Raw genomic sequence first — 17,585 nt, 5'->3', positions numbered from 1 at the left:
ATATGCAAAAATACCAAGTATCAAGATCAGGATACACATTATAAGAAGTTGAAGCGAATTTTTCGTGGTAAATGAAGACACACCTAATGCATAATATTATAATTCCAACTGCTATAATATTCGAGTGCTATTTTTTTGTTATAAGCCTATTATTTTATTTTCCCTCACGTGTATTTACAGTCCCACAATATAAATCATTAACCCCAACAAAATAACCAAAACTCAGAGTTAACAAATAAAATGTTCACCTTTTATAGATGCAACACCTTTCAACTACCAATATAAGCCTCTGACGTCACCTGCGACAGCGTTAAAGCCTGACACTATTTTTCACCTAAAATGTAGAGCCGTTACATATGAAGGAACAGCGGAAATGTTTAAGGTAGCGAAGATAAATGGGAAACACTATGCCCTACCTTCCTACATACAATTTCAATTTGCAGGAAACTGTTCCACAGGTCGATGAAAGAAATCCACGTCTCCAAAGGCTCAACTCGAAAGGCAGGCGTTGCAAATCAAGTGACACCAATGAAATGTAATAAATTTTCGCTGGTAACCGGGACGCAAATTTTATTCAAATGAGTGACAGGATTTTAAAGTGTGCGTGATTCGAATACCCACTCGATCCGAAAAAAGGTAGCAACATAACGATAGAGAACAGTTACTATGCGCTCTTGAATTTTGAAATCAAGATTTATATTTTCAAAAGAATTTTGAAAGCTGATATTGGCTGAAGTGGGTAATGGTAATAGGTACATTAATTTAATTATGTAATTAGGATCATGTAGAAGGCGACTTCAATTTTCATACATAAATATATCTATATAGAACTATACATAGTGATTCTGACACCTAGGTTAGATTATTCTTTTGTTCCAAGTGAAGTTAGAAAAAAATCAGGGATGAAAATTTTACACTATTTAACAAACTTTGTCACCCAACACAGATATTAAAAATAATTTTACAGAGAAATACAATTGTTATTCTAACTTAAAATGCATATAGGTAAGTAAAAGGTACAAATTTATTGAAAGAAATGTACATAATAGAACAGTGTGAAAAGTTGAAATACAGTTCTTTCTCAGGAGAAGCAATTTATCATCAACCTTCATGACTGTAAAACCGTAAATTATCATCCTGGATAACCTGTTGCACTATTCCCAACGGTATCATCGTCAGTTATGATCAGAAATAATAAGTAGGGGAAGAATGAAAATTGCAATGGAAAAACAACAGTGCGAATTGTTGCGAAATGGTCTCGAGGGGACGATTTATTTTATACCAACTGTAGCTTATACCTTAATCGCAATTATAGCACTGTGCTGCTTGATTATCCTTGCGATATTATCAGACTACCTCTGTAATTTTGTTAAAGTATCTAGCATATGTTTAGGGAACATAGGTTGTACCCTCGGGCTGCTTTCATTATACCCTTTATATGGCCACGTGCTAGTCGTGCTACTAATTCCTCAAATCAACGATCACTATTAACACACTTCTTCCGAGCATATGATAATAAATAGAAAAATTATGAGAATCGATCCAAAGCAAAAATTCAGAAAACAAATTGAAACAAAATTGTAGAGTACCTAAATATAATAAAATGAGTTTTCAGAAACTCAAAAAAAGAATAGTTGATGCATCAAGGTACAGTCATATGCAAAATAGATTAATATCAATGAATATTCCTAATTCTCTCTAAGTTTATTCATTTTCACATAAAACTATTTTTGCTTATATTAGAAGTTTCCTAAACTTCTCTCAATTTCGAAGCACGTAAAAATGGATCCGATTCCTTGTTTTCTCCATCCTACGAACTATCTCACGGTATTTAATTATAGTTTAATTAAAATCCGTGCAGGCCACTCGTGGGAAAGTTTCAGAAGTTAACCCCCACAAAGTCGGCGATACTTTCATATTAGCGAAGTGCCCGTTCCACCTCCGCTGAAATAAAACGAATTAATTACATTATGACACCGGCGTCCTGTATTTCGATCCACCTCAACAGTCTAACCGTGCAAGAGATCGCGACTGATACGAATCGCTAAAGTGTTTCTGACCTTTATTGGATTCCGAACCCGACCACGAGTGGAAGACAATTTTCCTGACAGAACTTGATGAGAAGATCAGTTGTGACGTTGCCTCGGGTTACTCGTCAAACGCAATGAATACAGCTTTCTAACATTTAGGATTTAGAAATTGGAATAAATACTGAGAAAGACTTTGAAAGATGAGCATATGAAAGCTTTGAAAATTTTGAAGTTTCGAACATTTGAAAATTGGAAAATTGAAAATATATTAAAGACTGTGAAGATTTGGAAATCTGAAAACTTAATTAGTATTATAACAGTAACTCGTGCAAAATATAATTTGTCTTTAAAGTTCAGTATACTAAGCAAAACTAAATCCACCGGTGGTGTCTGATCTGTTTCAGATGACAGCGATGACGTGGCAGCGGTGCACCAACCGCAACAGCGGGAATAGATAAGGAAGGGAGGAGCCACTAGTCGAGCAATCATGTGCAGTGTCATGTGGCTCCTTCGGCTCCTAACGACTTGCTGCCTCGTTTATCTATCGGCGTCCGACTCCCACACAGGTATGTCCTTTTGCAAGCTTTCCAAATCTACTAAGTACAATTTAACTCAAATCTTTGGGAACTAAGTTATCAGTGCAAAAGGTTAACTGTAACTTTCGAGTTGAGTGTCTATACCTTTTTGCAAGGTTTCCAAATGTGCTATGTGAAACACCAGCGAAACTGATTAAATTTGGACTCTTTGAGAGCCAAGCTCCTACTGTATAAGTGTGACCACAGTTTTTAAGTTGAGTATTGATGCCCCTTTACTAGCTTTTCAAATGTGTTAAATGAAACTTTCGTGAAGCTAATGAAATCTTGGATTTTTTAAAGTCAAAGTTACTGAGTCACTGTGACCGTAGTTTTTTACTTGAGTATCTACACTGTATTCTTCTTTAAATGATATCCACTAGTTTCTACGTACGTGATAACTCTGTTAGAGTACAGAAAACCACTTTCGCAAACTTATCAAGCATATTAAACAGAATTTAGCAAGGTGTTTTGGTCAAATTTTGAGACTTTGGTTACATTTCGACTGTATAAGTATGACCGTAATTCTAGAGTTGAGTGTCTATGCCCTCTCTGAATGACACTCACTTTCTCCCATAGATTTTCTGAAGTATGTTACGCTATAAGATTGCCTAATACTCAATTCACTCAAATGTGAATATGTACACAGCGACTGAACCACTGACACTGAGCAATGTCGATAGAACTTCGCATGCTGGCACATCTACCAGTGGCAGAGTTTATAATGCGCTCATGAACTGCTACTATGTCCGAGTTGAAGCAGTTTTCTCAACTGTTCCGAACTAAAGTTCCATCATTAATGCGTGTTATGCAGAGGAAGCATCTTGACTGAAGAAGATAGGGTTTTCAATTTCACTAGCAAGTTGTAACGAAGGATCACAACGAAACGTAACTCAACTTAGAATTGTACTCTGTATCCAAACGTCATACTGAATTCAAGATTAATTAATATTAATATTACTGGCGTTAAACTATTATTTCCGCACTGCATTATCGCAGGAAATTACTTTCTGTGTTATGTTACTGAAATACGGAACTATGGATCGAATGAAATACGCTTTGAATCCCGAATTGAGTTTCATCACCTTGTATGGCTCTACTCGATACCACGTGAATTACGATAGCCAGCATTGTCGACAGCCATAAAGATCCTATCTGAAATTTCGAATTGCTCGGGCTTTACGTTCTCTATTACATCAATTAAACAAATAGAATTACGATTAGTAGTGAATTACTGTATCCATACATAGTGTCGAATACGCTAGACAAAATTATGCTATAATATTTTCTCGTTGTAAACTCTTGTCGTCCTTTTTATCTTTCCAATCTTTTTTCTCGTTTCTTTATGAAATTTTCGTATAAAATTGCCGAATGTTTTTCGAACAAAGATTGCAAGCTGATAAATTACACTGTTCAACAAATTTTGACTTTTTTTCGATTTTGTAAACGTGAATAAACATTTCTTATAGATTTCGACGTGCTGATTACGAATCTGCAAACCGTTTTTTTCCAGAACGTACAGTTTTTGAAAAAATCAATTTTGAAAAAAATGACAAATTTTCAACTTTGGGATTTTTCTGTGCTTTTGCCGTAGTAGTTATTTAGTTGCTCTTTGTACGAAATGATTCTGTGAACTCTCCCGAATAAAATAATATAAATAGTTATTAGATTATAAACATCGAAATAGGTTTAAATAACAATTAAAGTGAAAAGGACACCCAAAACGCACCCATTTTTGCTGATATTTTTCACTTTATTTCAAAAAGTAAGGGTCTAGGAGAAAATTTGACTATAACACGCGATAGAGCAAACCTTTCTACTAAGGAAAGCATCAAGCGAATGTTAAAAATTATTTTTGTTTTCAATATAGAAATAAAATAGTTTGGCGAAACGCGCGGCGGCGGCAGTGATACTCAATGACGTCAATGCGTATAGGGTCCGCGGAACGGCAGGCGATAGGCGAGGCGTCCACCGGTGCGCGCCGCCGTCATTGAGTACCACTGTCGCCGCCGCGCGTTTCGTCAAACTATTTTATTTCTATATTGAAAACAAAAATAATTTTGAACATTCGCTTGATGCTTTCCTTAGTGGAAAGGTTTTCTCTATCGCGTGGTATAGTCAAATTTTCTCCTAGACCCTTACTTTTTGAAATAAAGTGAAAAATATCAGCAAAAATGAGTGCGTTTTGGGTGTCCTTTTCACTTTAATTGTTAGTTAAACCTATTTCGATGTTTATAATCTAATAACTATTTATATTATTTTATTCGGGAGAGTCCACAGAATCATTTCGTGCAAAGAGCAACTAAATAACTACTACGGTAAAAGCAGAAAAAAATCCCAAAGTTGAAAATTTGTCATTTTTTTCAAAATTGATTTTTTAAAAAACTGTACGTTCTGGAAAAAAACGGTTTGCAGATTCGTAATCAGCACGTCGAAATCTATAAGAAATGTTTATTCACGCTTACAAAATCAGACCCGTGTTGAACAGTGTTATTGAACAGAAAAAACAATTCCTGAGTTTCAAAGTTGTTTAGATAAAATTACTGTCATTTGTATTCAAGCTGAAGAAGGTTTTGAGTTCTTTTTCGGCACCTGGTAAAATATCCAATTTAAGTCGATCAATTTTTTAAGTGTGTGAAACTAACCTAAGTTATCATGGATGTAGTGTGTCCTCATTTCAGCGGAGGGAAGCGTTATCTTCAGGGTTTTACTATTCTTTCTTTCCAAGGAAGACATGCCTCTGCAAACTACGACACTTTCGCAGTTTCTCACATCTTCTAAAGTTTCCTATCTCTGCGATCTATTCTTCCTCTCCCCCTTCTCGACCAATAGCGTATCGAGGCCACGTCTGGAGACCTGAGGGTATTCCTCGCGCGCCACATAACCTTCTTGCGCTATCAGTACTCACAAGGGATACACACTTTGCAGGGTGCGTAGAAAATTCGAAACTTGGTTTTTGAAATAGAACGTTCTGAATACGAGAGTAAAATCAGAATACAAACTGTGAACGTGACTTTCTTCATGCACCAAATTCTCTCAACAAATGAATAGTCGGCCTACCCTAGTGCAACCTTTCATAAACCATTCTGTCATCTCATTTTCCAGGTGATTTGACAGAAATCTTTAGAAAATAGTTGTAACTACTAAGACGGGACACAATGACAGGTTTACTCTCACTAATTAGTAATTTCAATCCTAATGACAGGTTACAGCCAAGCGGCATCGGATAGATCTTCAGCTGTAGAATTTCCGCTCGCGGATTATCTTGGTGTCGTAAATCATCTCGCTGGAACTATCTATCCTCGAGCGTGTCTTCTTCCTGTACGCCTCTACCTGTCCCATTTTTCACGATGCACAGTTCCCACATTTGTTTCCCACGAAGTTTGCATCCAGTGCGCGTTCGTCCGTCCCAGTTCACCCGAATGCGCGGTAGCCAATCGAAGACCTCGAAAATTGTTTGGCAAATTAGTTTCACCGCACAGATCAAATTCGATCGTTCGTTTTTACTGTCGAGTAGTACCATTTTATACTCGGATACTACGTTCATTTTTACTGTCAGTTTCAATCGTGAGAGGTTAATAGAAACCCGTATGTCCGTTTCTTACGACTCGTCGAGGAGTCACTCAAGTGTAAATGTACGGTCAAACGTTAACTGAGTATATTGTGTCTTTGCCGAAGAAAAACTTAAGTGTATCTATATCCACGGTTACCTGTTGGTTATGTAGATACTTCTAGCATACTTTGCTCATTGCTCACGTTAACAGTGAATTATGTATCTATTTCTTCAGCCTCTCCAGAAGACACTCAAGTTTAAATCTACAGTTAGTGTAAATCTAGGTACATAATCCTGACTTATTATTTTAATATGTAAAATAGTGAAACATTTGCTTAGTCGAAGTTACTAATACTTGCCTGGTGTCTTCAATCATCACACTGTTGTCTGGTATAATTTCCCATATGTACATATTAAAAACCTAAAGTGGGGTGTGGTCTGAATTCCAAGTCCTTACATCATTTTTTAGTGTAATTGTTTAGATTGATTAAGAAGTTGAGCTAGGTTATTGATTGCTTTTGAATATAATTGTTCAGATTCATGAAGAAACTGAACTGAATTAAATCTGAATTTGATGTGCCCTGAAAACACTGCCCTCCTTTATAGTCTTTCAGATTTATAGAAAGGCCAAGCTCACGTATTAGTCATGTTTTAATCACATTAATTGCCTTTCTTAACAAAAGCCGCTATCAGAAGTCAGAAACCACTACCCCTAAACTTACGGTTCATTATGAAGCACTTAAATGCAGGAGTCCTCAAATCTTAAGCAGGACCGTACGGGCATACACATAACCGCCTTGGCACACACAATTCCATCCATTCATATGCTCCAGATTTAGCTTCTTACGTAACTGTCATAACTTTGAGAATTTCTCAAATTCCAATTTCGTCAATTGAGTAGCTTGAACTAGTCTGGACTCCACTTTCTTACAGTGGTTTTCAATTATTTTAGATAAATAGTAAAACATATATCAAATTATTCTATATAGAAGAAAAGTGACTCTATAAGTTACTGCTCTTCGAACAAGGCTTCCCCTTCCCAAAGATTTTCACTTTCCTCATATGCGTCTGTATTAATTTCTAGTAAAGCAGAACAATACTTCACTCTGCGATGTTAGTTGTGTCCCTCTGAGTTATAACAAAGAATTTTTTTTCTAATCGTAAACTATTGCTTCTCCCACCTCCCTTTGCAATCAATTTCAGTATCAGAATCTCTAAAAAAGTCCAATGTCCCTACTGCATTCGCTAATAAAATAACCGAAGGATTTCATCCCCGATAGTTCATTACTCCCAATATGAAACAGTAAATGCTAAATTCCTTACATTCGCTCGTCAGCTGCACATGGCTCCCGACGCAGCAAGGAGGTCACGTTTCAAGCTCCAAAAGGCGAGCTTATTTCCTTCAACTGATTCCACGTCGGTGAATCGGAAACGCATTCCGAATTTGCAGTCTAAAGTGGATCTTCCCGGAGCCTCTCGCGTCCTAACCGCCTCGAGAAACGCTCGCTGCGAGGGGGGAGGGTGGGATTACACGTGTCTTTTTCTCGTCGCACGCGTCCCACCGCCGGATGGATAGAAAAGACCCTAACATCTTCTGACAGTCACGTTTCCGGTTCTGTTAAGGACGGTGAGTATCTCTCCGTTTACCTGATTTCAAGTACGAAGTGGAAACGCGTTCTGAATTCGAGTCGACGAGGCTAACCCTTTTTCATACTTCATGGGACACTGAATTTCTAGGATTCGGCTCCTAAGATCGAGTCCTAGCGTCCTAAGATCATTGGGGATAAAGTTGAGGCCAGAAGACTTGAAGACGTGGCTTCAAGAAGTTAGACAATAATAAAATAAAATTCAATGATTTATACAGACCTAGCATTGAATTATTGTTCACACAGTGATAACATAAATTTGTTACTAAAGATAAGCTGTGGGAAGTTATTGTAAAGAAAAGTTCTAAGATCAACGAGATTGTAACGAAGTGGTTTTATATTTGTGATTAAGTAGACTCTGATTTATAGAAGTTTCTTCCTATAAATATTCGAAAAAATGTAACTCTAAATTGACACTGATATCCAAACCATTAATTCAAATTTAAATTCAAACTTGGGAAACTTCGCGACTCTGAAGAAAACCGTTTAAGTCTCTAATTAGATTCTTAGTAGCTTTACTCAAACATCTTCCGAGGACAAAAAACTTCCATCTAATTGATCAGGCTCAGCACAGTGAGTTTTGATTTTCGTTCAGAGAAAATAAAATTGCTTTTTCCCGCCTTTTAAGCAATCTAAAAGGATTCTGCATTGGGATGCTGGAGAGTGTGAAAGCACGGTTCGAAGACCCCAAATGGAATAGAATTTCGCGAATCTGCGAGGACCGCGTCCTGAGTGATCGTAGCTCTGTATTTGAGAAACTCTTGCTATGTTGTGAGCTAGACTACGCATCGCTACCGTAATCCGCATTGCAGATAGCCGTGGAAAATCCCGATTCTCATTTGAGTTCGTGAAATACTCGAGTGATTCTTCTTTTGCGTTGAGACAATAGCGGAGTAGATAACACTGGAAAAAGAATGTACACTTAGTAAAGTAAATCTACTTGTTAGGTGATTTGTCTTCTCGTTTCTTTGGAAAACAAGTGGTGTCCGATGTAATTAAAAGGAAGTATTGATTTCTGTTTTTATTTTGCTCACAGAATTGAAAAGTGTATCGAGGAAGACTTTATTGTCTTACAACTAGCAGCCAAAGAGTTATATGAAAATTGGACACTTTGATCTTTTCTACGTTGATGTATTGCAAATAATGTGCGATGCTTCCTAGAAATATCATATCTATTTCATCAACAGGGTTCAAGCTTGTCTAATTCTTCAGGACTTTTTCGAGTGACCAACGCTTCAAGAGGGCTACCAAACCAAAATCCTTTGCCATAAATTGTATTCTCCCTTTTTCACGAACGAAATCACTCGCTATTAGTACACTTCACGCGATCCCCCACGACCACGTTCCTTCACGCACCGTTGCATGCCTATTTTTACCTTTGCAAACTCGTGGAGCTATCGTGCAGAACTCTCGTTTGATTCTGATTTATCGACGATCGAGCCTCCATACTCGAATCCCGTCGATCCTCGCAAATCATTGTTTGTGTCGAGAAGAACGATACTGAGGATTAAGGGAAAGAACGGAAGACCTGGTCGCGATAGCAGTGGGCAATAGTTTGAACGAAAAAACTGCTGGTTCAAATCCATAGAACCATATCAACTATTTACGCTTTGTTCAAACTGAAGATTCTACATGTGTAAATGTGGAATAAGTGACAGTGATTGTTAATAAAGCCTTGGCTCAAGACTCTGCCATAAAATAATGCAGACTTGTTGAAAATAGGTTTATTTAAAATTGTGTATAGCTCGAATCTAGGTGAATTCAGAGCTGGTATTGAGCTGTCTAGGAAATTGCTGATTCATCGATACTTATACACAAAATAAATAGCAAATTCCCATACATTCACACATACAAAGGACAATTTTCATAGAGGGACTGTGTTTGCCACATAGAAATGCAGAAACGACTTAAGTTGAGAGGTTTCATATAAATTTCTTGATACTTTGCTGGAATATAGATGATGTCTCACTGTAATAAATTAAGACATAATTCCTAGTTACGAAACAATAAAGTCCTCTACGTCTAAATTTTCAAGTTTCTGAAGAAAATAAAAGCAAAGGTCAATACCTTCCTTTAAATAAATCAGGTGCCGCTAATCCTTCCAGTCTTCGTTCACTAATTCTTCAAAGCAGGAAGAAAGCACATCGCTCACTAGATAGGATTACTTCAATAAATCGATCTTGTTATGTACGTGTGCACTGTCTCAACACAGTGAAAGGATCGCTCAAAAAATGTTTCACGAACCCTCAAACGTGCATCAAGATTTTGCAGATGCATCCGCAATGCAGCTTGCAGCAGCAATGCGTGGTTCTGGCGGTTCAGCTCACCACGTAGTGAGAGTTTCTCAACTACACAACTGCGGTCACTCAGAACGCGGTCCTCGCAGATTTTTGCAAAATTTCTCGTCTTATGGAAACTGAATTACAATTCTATTTGAAGCTTTCGAAGCGTGCTTTCACACCCTCCAGCACCCCAATGCTGCATCCTTTCAGAATCTTTAAAGGGGAGAAAAGAGCAATTTTATTCATTCTGAGCAAAAAGAAAGAAAAATTTCGTACCAAGAGTAATCAAAAAAATAGAAGTGCGTTGTATTTGGAGGGTGCTTGAATAATCCTATTAAAAACCAAACTTAAGTTAAATGTTTCTATTCAAAGCCTCCAAGGTTTTTGAATAAAAATCTTTATTTCTATTCTTATCTTAATTTTAATTTCAGTTTCAATTTATAGTTCAAATTAAACATTAATTGACAAGTATACATTTTTAAATATCTGCAGCATTGGAATACATATAGTAAAAAATCTCAATAAATCACAGACTATTTAATAACAAATATGGAATCTTTTTAGCCTTCACTAAAAATTGTACCTCATAGTGGTATCATGAGCTTATTATTCCTAATGAGTCATAAGATTAGAGTGAATAGCACTACATAACACAGGTCCATTCTGCTCATTAGCTATAAGATCACCTCTTTACCAAAGGCAAGAGCAACAACAAATAGGGAAATGTATAAGTGTCTCGCGACGAGTTTATAGCAAGAGTACACATTTGTTACGCTAAAGTTTATGAAACCCCCTGTTTAAAAATTCCAGCTTCGTACAATTAAAAGAGACTCGCAAGCCGCTATTCAGGAAGCATCGTGAGCCAACCAACTTTAAATTTTTCGTTGAAGTTCCCCGTTCCGCTGTTCGGTATCGTAACACAACCAACGTAGGGTAGGAAAAAAGAGTAACGCGCGAGAAAGTTCGCAAATGAGAAATTATTATGAGTAAGCGAGCTGTAAGCTAGCAAAAGAATAGAAGTTTGAAGCACACGAGGAGAAATAAAAACTCATTCGCTGTTTTGATATTTTAAATATTGGACAATTCAAAGATTTGAAAATTTGATCTTTGAAATTTGTATATGCTAAGGGTTCACCTGCACCCACAATTATCTCAAACAAACACTAGGAAGGTAAACAAGATTCCCGAAGGTCAAATTATCAAACATTTTATGGAAGCATTTTCATACTGCTTTCTCGCAAGAGATCAACGATGTTCAGTAACAAAATTGCTCTCTAGATAGCAATAATACCATAGTCAGGTAATATTGTACATTATTTGGAAGGTGAGGGTTTTTCAAACGCCTCTGGGGACAACTGTATTTACAGGCCAATGATATTTTAATATACGCAGTCCCATCAGCGCAGCAGGTTGTCTGCACGTGATATATGACAGAGGCATAAAATACAAATCTCCGATTTAAAAGTTTTCCAATCGTCAATTTTTAAATGTTTTTAATTGTCAAATATTCAGAACTCTCGTATCTTCACATTTTCAAATATTCAAAACACAGACGTTTAATCTCGCAAATGTTCCAGCCTTCAGCTTTCAAATTTTCAGAAATGGAACATCAGAAACTCTCACTTTCAAATTCTGAAGTTTCTGAACCTCCAAATTCAACTGTTTCAATCTCGAAGGCTCAAAAACTTTGCTGAAACCTCAGGATAACAGCGCTTGGAGGGAATTACCCGTTCTAAAATCTGTTTCCCGTTCTAAATGGCTCCAAACCATCGCGATTTTCGCGAAGACAGTTCAGCTGGAGAGGCCTCTGCCTTTTTATCAGAGACAAATTAATACTCCTTTTTCAGGCGTCCTTATTTTTCGCTAGACACTGTCTCGCTGAGAAATTGGAGTGCGCAGCGGAGACTCAAAGATTAAAACCTTTCGTCAGTTTCTTCTTCAAGGTCTTTTCTGGCGTTCCAATTTGTCGCCACCAAGAAAGTAATCAACTTCGATGAATTTTTATTTTTATTACATCTAAATGAACGCTTCGTGCGGCGAGCATTAACGTCAATCGTGAACAGTGGCAATTAAGAGTTTGGAAACAATTTCGGTAACTATCGGTAATCAATAATCGGCTGGGAATAGTATTTCCAATATCAATTCAATCACGCTATTGCGTTTCGAAACAGATATTTCGCGCCAGTGTTTCGTGCACGCGAACTTCGTCATAATCTGTCGGGAGGCGTCAAAATATCGAAGATGGTATCGATTGCAATTGCGAAGTGCTGCATTTCCAAAAATAAGTCAACCGTTAAAACGCCACGATCATAACTGGTATCCTCATATCGGAGAAAAAAACATGGACATGTCATGGATTAAAGAATTATTATTAATAAAGAAAGAGTAGTACTTTAGAGTGCTTTAAAGTTAAGAGTATCAGATTAGACTATAAGCAACGTTTTTGATAAATTTGTTATTTATCAGAAACTGAGAAAAATATTTGTTATAAAAAATAGATGTTTAAGATCCTGAAAATTGACCCATATTTATCGATTTTTAACCCCTTGACCTAGGATTTCTTTCGTAATTTTATCACCTTCGCTGCCGATCTGAAACGGGTAATTATCCTTAACTGCCAATCACAGAGCTCCAATTAAGCGAATATAGACGTCTCACGCGATGGTGTATGATCGGATACTTGCGAAAAATTCTCATCACGCGTTATCGCGTAATAAATCTTCAGTTTCTCAATATTTCCAACTTTCAACTTTCAAATATTCTAATTTAAAAATTTTGAATTTTAAAATCTAAAAAGTTTTTTCAACTGTTTTACCAATTTTTATACCTATTCGATATTCTGAAACTTAATGAAAATCATGATGAAATATTGAACTGAGGGAGTTTTCCTAGTACTGGACACTTGAGGTTTTTCTTAAATAAATAAAAAAAAATATTTTATGCTTTCTATTCTACTTGATTTATAAGCTAACAATGTTGTAATCTAAGATAAAGCAATAAAATAACCTATTTTATCGTAATATTTAATTTAAACTTTGGCTAAACTTTGATATAGAAGTTTGGTATAGTACTAAGTAGCACCTAGCACCAGCCACAGTAGGATATTGCAACGTGTCAGAGATCAGTTTCAATATAATTTTCAGCAGCCACAAATGTAATTATCAGAGCATTCGAGGATATCAGCACAAACCCCTTGTGCCCGTTTTCGCAGCTTGAACACTGAATCCAGTCTTTTCCATCGGTTTCTGTACAAACTCCGCAGACAGTCCTCGCGTTTGTCTTTTTCGAGTTTAAGTATTCTCATCTTCTTAAGCTTATTTTCTAAGTTTTTCTTGCACTCTTTAATTTTTTTATTCCCTTTTTCTTCAGTCAATAATATATGGGAAAATATACCTTATACCTTTTTCCTACTATTCATTTGCTTAAGTATATCTTTTGACTACTGAAACCACAATAATAAAAACTAATATAAATAAAACCACACAAGATTAAGATTTGTACTGACCGACTATAGGGGAAAACATTCTGTCCAGTAACAAACGACAAAAAAGATTTTCTTGTAAATACCAATACACTGTACACAAAATACAAAAGTAATTTAAAAAGTACACATTAACAAATTTACCAATGCAACACACATCTTTTGGTCACGAAAATTGATAAATATAACAGTTTATAATTTCTACGATGCACCAACCTCCCGTCAAGAGCAACAATCAATCAATCAATCTCTTTAGCTATCCACTCACAAAGAATGTGTCGAAATATATACGATTTTTGCATGATTCCTTCTATCACTTTTACAGTTTGGTCACTTTGTCGCATTTCATTTTTCGAAGGTGTAGCTAATGTCCAGTTTTAGAACTCCCCCTACATAGTTTAACAAATTTTAAGTACTTTGTAGAAATTTAAACCGCGTTGTTACACGTACATTATCAAAAACATAGCAATATTTTTCGTAATAAAAATGGTTTTGTTTCAAGTGTACTTTCAAGTTCAGTCTCCAATCCAATTGCGATCCACTTCTTGACGTAGAATATGTCTCTAGAACTACAATTCCCCTCGACAGCCTTTAGATTGGCTAGTCCATGCCCTAAATTTCGAAACACTAAGTTTTATAACGATGGAAACGGAAATTTAGGTCCACTCACCAGCAAACAGCCAAACTCACCAAAAGAGACAATACGCGAGGCAATCGATCCCGTGGGACCAATTAATTTCGTGTTAAATATAACGCCAACGACTACCGCAATAACACGCGCACATTCCATTACGCATCTGTTGATCGACCACATCGCGTCACGTAAAACACGTACATATTATCAGAGTCCTGTTATCGACCCGATGATTTATGGTTACAAGCTGCCACGATTAAACGTTGAGAGAGTTTGTCGATCTCTCCATGAGAGATCAGTTTCGAGCTTTGAAAAAGCGATTGTGATAATGAAGAAGTAATTGAAGTAGTGATTGTGTAATGAAGAATTAATTGAAGAGGTGACTGTGTCATGTTATGAGAAAATTTGGAAATTTGAGAGTCTCTCAGAAATTCAATACGATAACGAGTTTGATCATAGTTGGCTTATATCTCAGGGAATTAGACGCTCTGAGTACATTTTCAAGTATTTTAAATACAAATCTCGAAATTTTGAGCTTCCAGATATTCGAAGCTTTGATATTTCTAATCTTCAAATATTTAAAATACAATTCTCCAATTTTTCAGTTTTTTAAATTGTGGACATTCAGGTAGTTGAAGCTTCCAGATTTACAATTTCCACGAAAATTTAATAAAAATTGAATTTCATTTACAATTTTCCAGAAAATGTAAATTTTGAAATATTGAAACTATGAATATTCCAATTTTGAGCTTTAATTTAAATATTCAAAGCTTTAAAATTTCTAATTTTCAAATATAAAAAGAGAAAATATTACACACATGCTAACCAAGAGTGTTTATCAACATATAGTACTTGCATTTTATACTATCATTAGGTAACATGAATTTATCATTAGGCAGTAAATACCTAACATATGTATTTACAATTTTAGACTCACCATCAAATAACAGCTTCGAAAAAGAATCTGAAACTATTGGAAATATCCTCCACTCTGAGCGTCACATCTAGATCCATGTACTGTAGCTTCCACTTTTGTCCCCAAAATTAGGATTCGCCCACAGTGGCAACAAGCAAACGATATCGTCTTTGTCTCGACCATCCAGCACGACTCTAATATGGGGTCCAGCTAACCACGGTAAAACAATTCCGATTCGAGGCACAAGCCACCCTCATGTTTTATGCATGGAGAGTCCCACGCGTTACACGTCGTTGTACCTTCACCTAGAATCAGGGATCCTGCAACCACTCGCCGTGTATCGGCCTTGTCTTTGCCTGGGTGTTGACGCCTATGCGTGTTCCAGAACCTACAGATTCGCGTGGAAGCCCCGAGCTCGTTATTGGTTGTCACAATGTCCCCCTGTCGCGCGGTGACTACTTCATCATGGTAGCAAGCAAGGTAGATTGACTAGCTTCAAAAAATGAATTCAGAGAATTTTGTGTTCGCTTACTTAGGTATGCCAAATTTTTTTTTAATTGGAATACCATTTATAAGTAGTTTCGTATGTTTTATATTGTTGGTGAGGTAGATATTAGACAAGTTTTATTGGCTGGAACTTTGTTGATTGTCACAGTGTCACCCTGTCGCTTTGTAATTACTTTGTCAGAGACCAAGCAAAGTGGAGTGAGGAATTTAGAAAAATTAAAATAGCTTAGATCCATCAAATACGCTCATAAATTCAATTTGTCAAATCTGTTTCTGGGTTCAAATACCATTTAAAAAATTTCACATCGTTAAAGCAAAGGAATTTAGTCAAATTTTAATAGTACCTATGTCTACCCTCTCTACAAGTTATTACTACTCATTTGCATAACAGCGGAAACAGTGCTCACATGTTTCCTCGTGAACTGCTTTATTGTACTACGATCCTACATATTTGCTTAACTCGCTGAAATTAAAAATCTGGTCTTGCAGTCCTCCGCTGTAGATGTAAACACAAGAAATGATATTTCTTCGAAGCAGTGAACTGCAGCTCTTACTTTTTTGTAATTATAGCTGAAAACGTGCACCCCAGCCGAGTCGCGTGATTCAGTACCTACTACCTACATTTATATTCAAAACGAACATTTACATTTTCGTTTCATCAGTTCCCTTCTACCTTGAAGAATTATTTCAATTTCAACTTCAAAAGTCGTCATTGAAGATCTTTGAAATTTCCAAAAAGAAAATAAAAAATCCCAATTTGCTGGGTTAGTTTTACGAACAATCTTCAGTGTTTTTTACAGCCTTAGATTCTATGCAGGGGCGTAAAATCGTCAGAGAAAGAAAATCCGACCTTCCTCAACGAATCCCCTCTTGGCAGTCGTAACCAGTTTTCGAAATTACATCAGACTCTTTTATTTATATTCTGTCCACGGAAACCAGTAATCGGCTAGCCTGACGTTGCTTCAAAGGAAACTTGGGGTTACTGATTAGTTTTTGGACATCGAACCCAAAATAATCTGTTATTCTTCTGATGTTGAGCCTTTCCCTCGAACTTGATTCACCAGAATAGCGGTAGAGAAAAAGCGCCAAGTCAGAAGTCTCGAGTGTTTGCAAGACTCGAAAAAATGGGTCGATTGAAGCTCGCGAGATTCTCGCGTCTGACGAGGATTGCACAGCGCGATTGTATTTCCTCCCTCACAATCAGTCGAATAAGAAAATGTATTCATGAAGTTCTTCCAGACGATTGCTCGATAAATCCACAAGATTTGATCGATAAACTGTGACGACAAGAACTATTGGTTTGATTAGTTAACGCAACGATGCAACCGTGATTTAAAACAAGCATGTAAATATACGTGTAATGAAAATTGAACGATTGTTTTGAAGACAGGATTAAAGGAACACAGTGGAATTTGATTATTGTACGCTTGTAGGTTATTTCTTTCTCATCTTTCATTGTCAGATCATAGCAAGGATAGTAAGTGAGCATTCTGTTATTCGTCTTCATCATCAGAATATCAAGAGTCACTCAGAGACTCTAATACTATTTCTGCTACATGAGTAGATTGAAATGTTCAAATTTTCGAATTTTCAGTTGAGACTGAAAATATTCGAGACTTCCACATTTTTACTTATTTAAAATACAAAAAACATGAGTTCCTCAAATTTTGAACTTTCAAATTTTTACACTCACATATTCAAAGCTTTGAAGTCCTCAAATTTTCAAATAGTTAAACCTTTTAAATATATACAGCTTTTAAAGTTTCAAATTTTGAGATATCTTCAAATATTTCAATATTCAAATATTCCAAATCTTCAATTTCTTAAGTGTTCAAATTTTAAGCTCTCAAATATCCAAAGCTTCCAAATTTTTTCGTCTTCAAATTTTCAAGTCTTCGAAAGTCCTTATACATGTTTATTCGAATTTGTTGAATTCTATATGTGACTTCTCAATGATCCCTAGA

The 17,585-nt window shown here is 36.3% G+C and overlaps 1 protein-coding gene across 4 annotated transcripts in view; it reads left to right on the top strand.

The window, feature by feature from the left end:
• Nucleotides 1-17,585, top strand: part of LOC143184454 (zwei Ig domain protein zig-8) — a 201,429-nt gene that overhangs the window by 158,456 nt on the left and 25,388 nt on the right. For all 4 annotated transcript variants that reach the window (XM_076386697.1, XM_076386696.1, XM_076386698.1 and 1 more), the window contains exon 3: nucleotides 2,435-2,596. In XM_076386697.1, coding sequence (XP_076242812.1) covers nucleotides 2,518-2,596 — 79 coding nt within the window. In that variant the 5' untranslated portion in view covers nucleotides 2,435-2,517. The remainder of the gene's footprint in view (nucleotides 1-2,434; nucleotides 2,597-17,585) is intronic.

Source organism: Calliopsis andreniformis, chromosome 10, assembly GCF_051401765.1.
Source record: "Calliopsis andreniformis isolate RMS-2024a chromosome 10, iyCalAndr_principal, whole genome shotgun sequence".
NCBI classification, from domain to species: domain Eukaryota; kingdom Metazoa; phylum Arthropoda; class Insecta; order Hymenoptera; family Andrenidae; genus Calliopsis; species Calliopsis andreniformis.
This window is presented reverse-complemented; position numbering and strand designations above follow the sequence as displayed.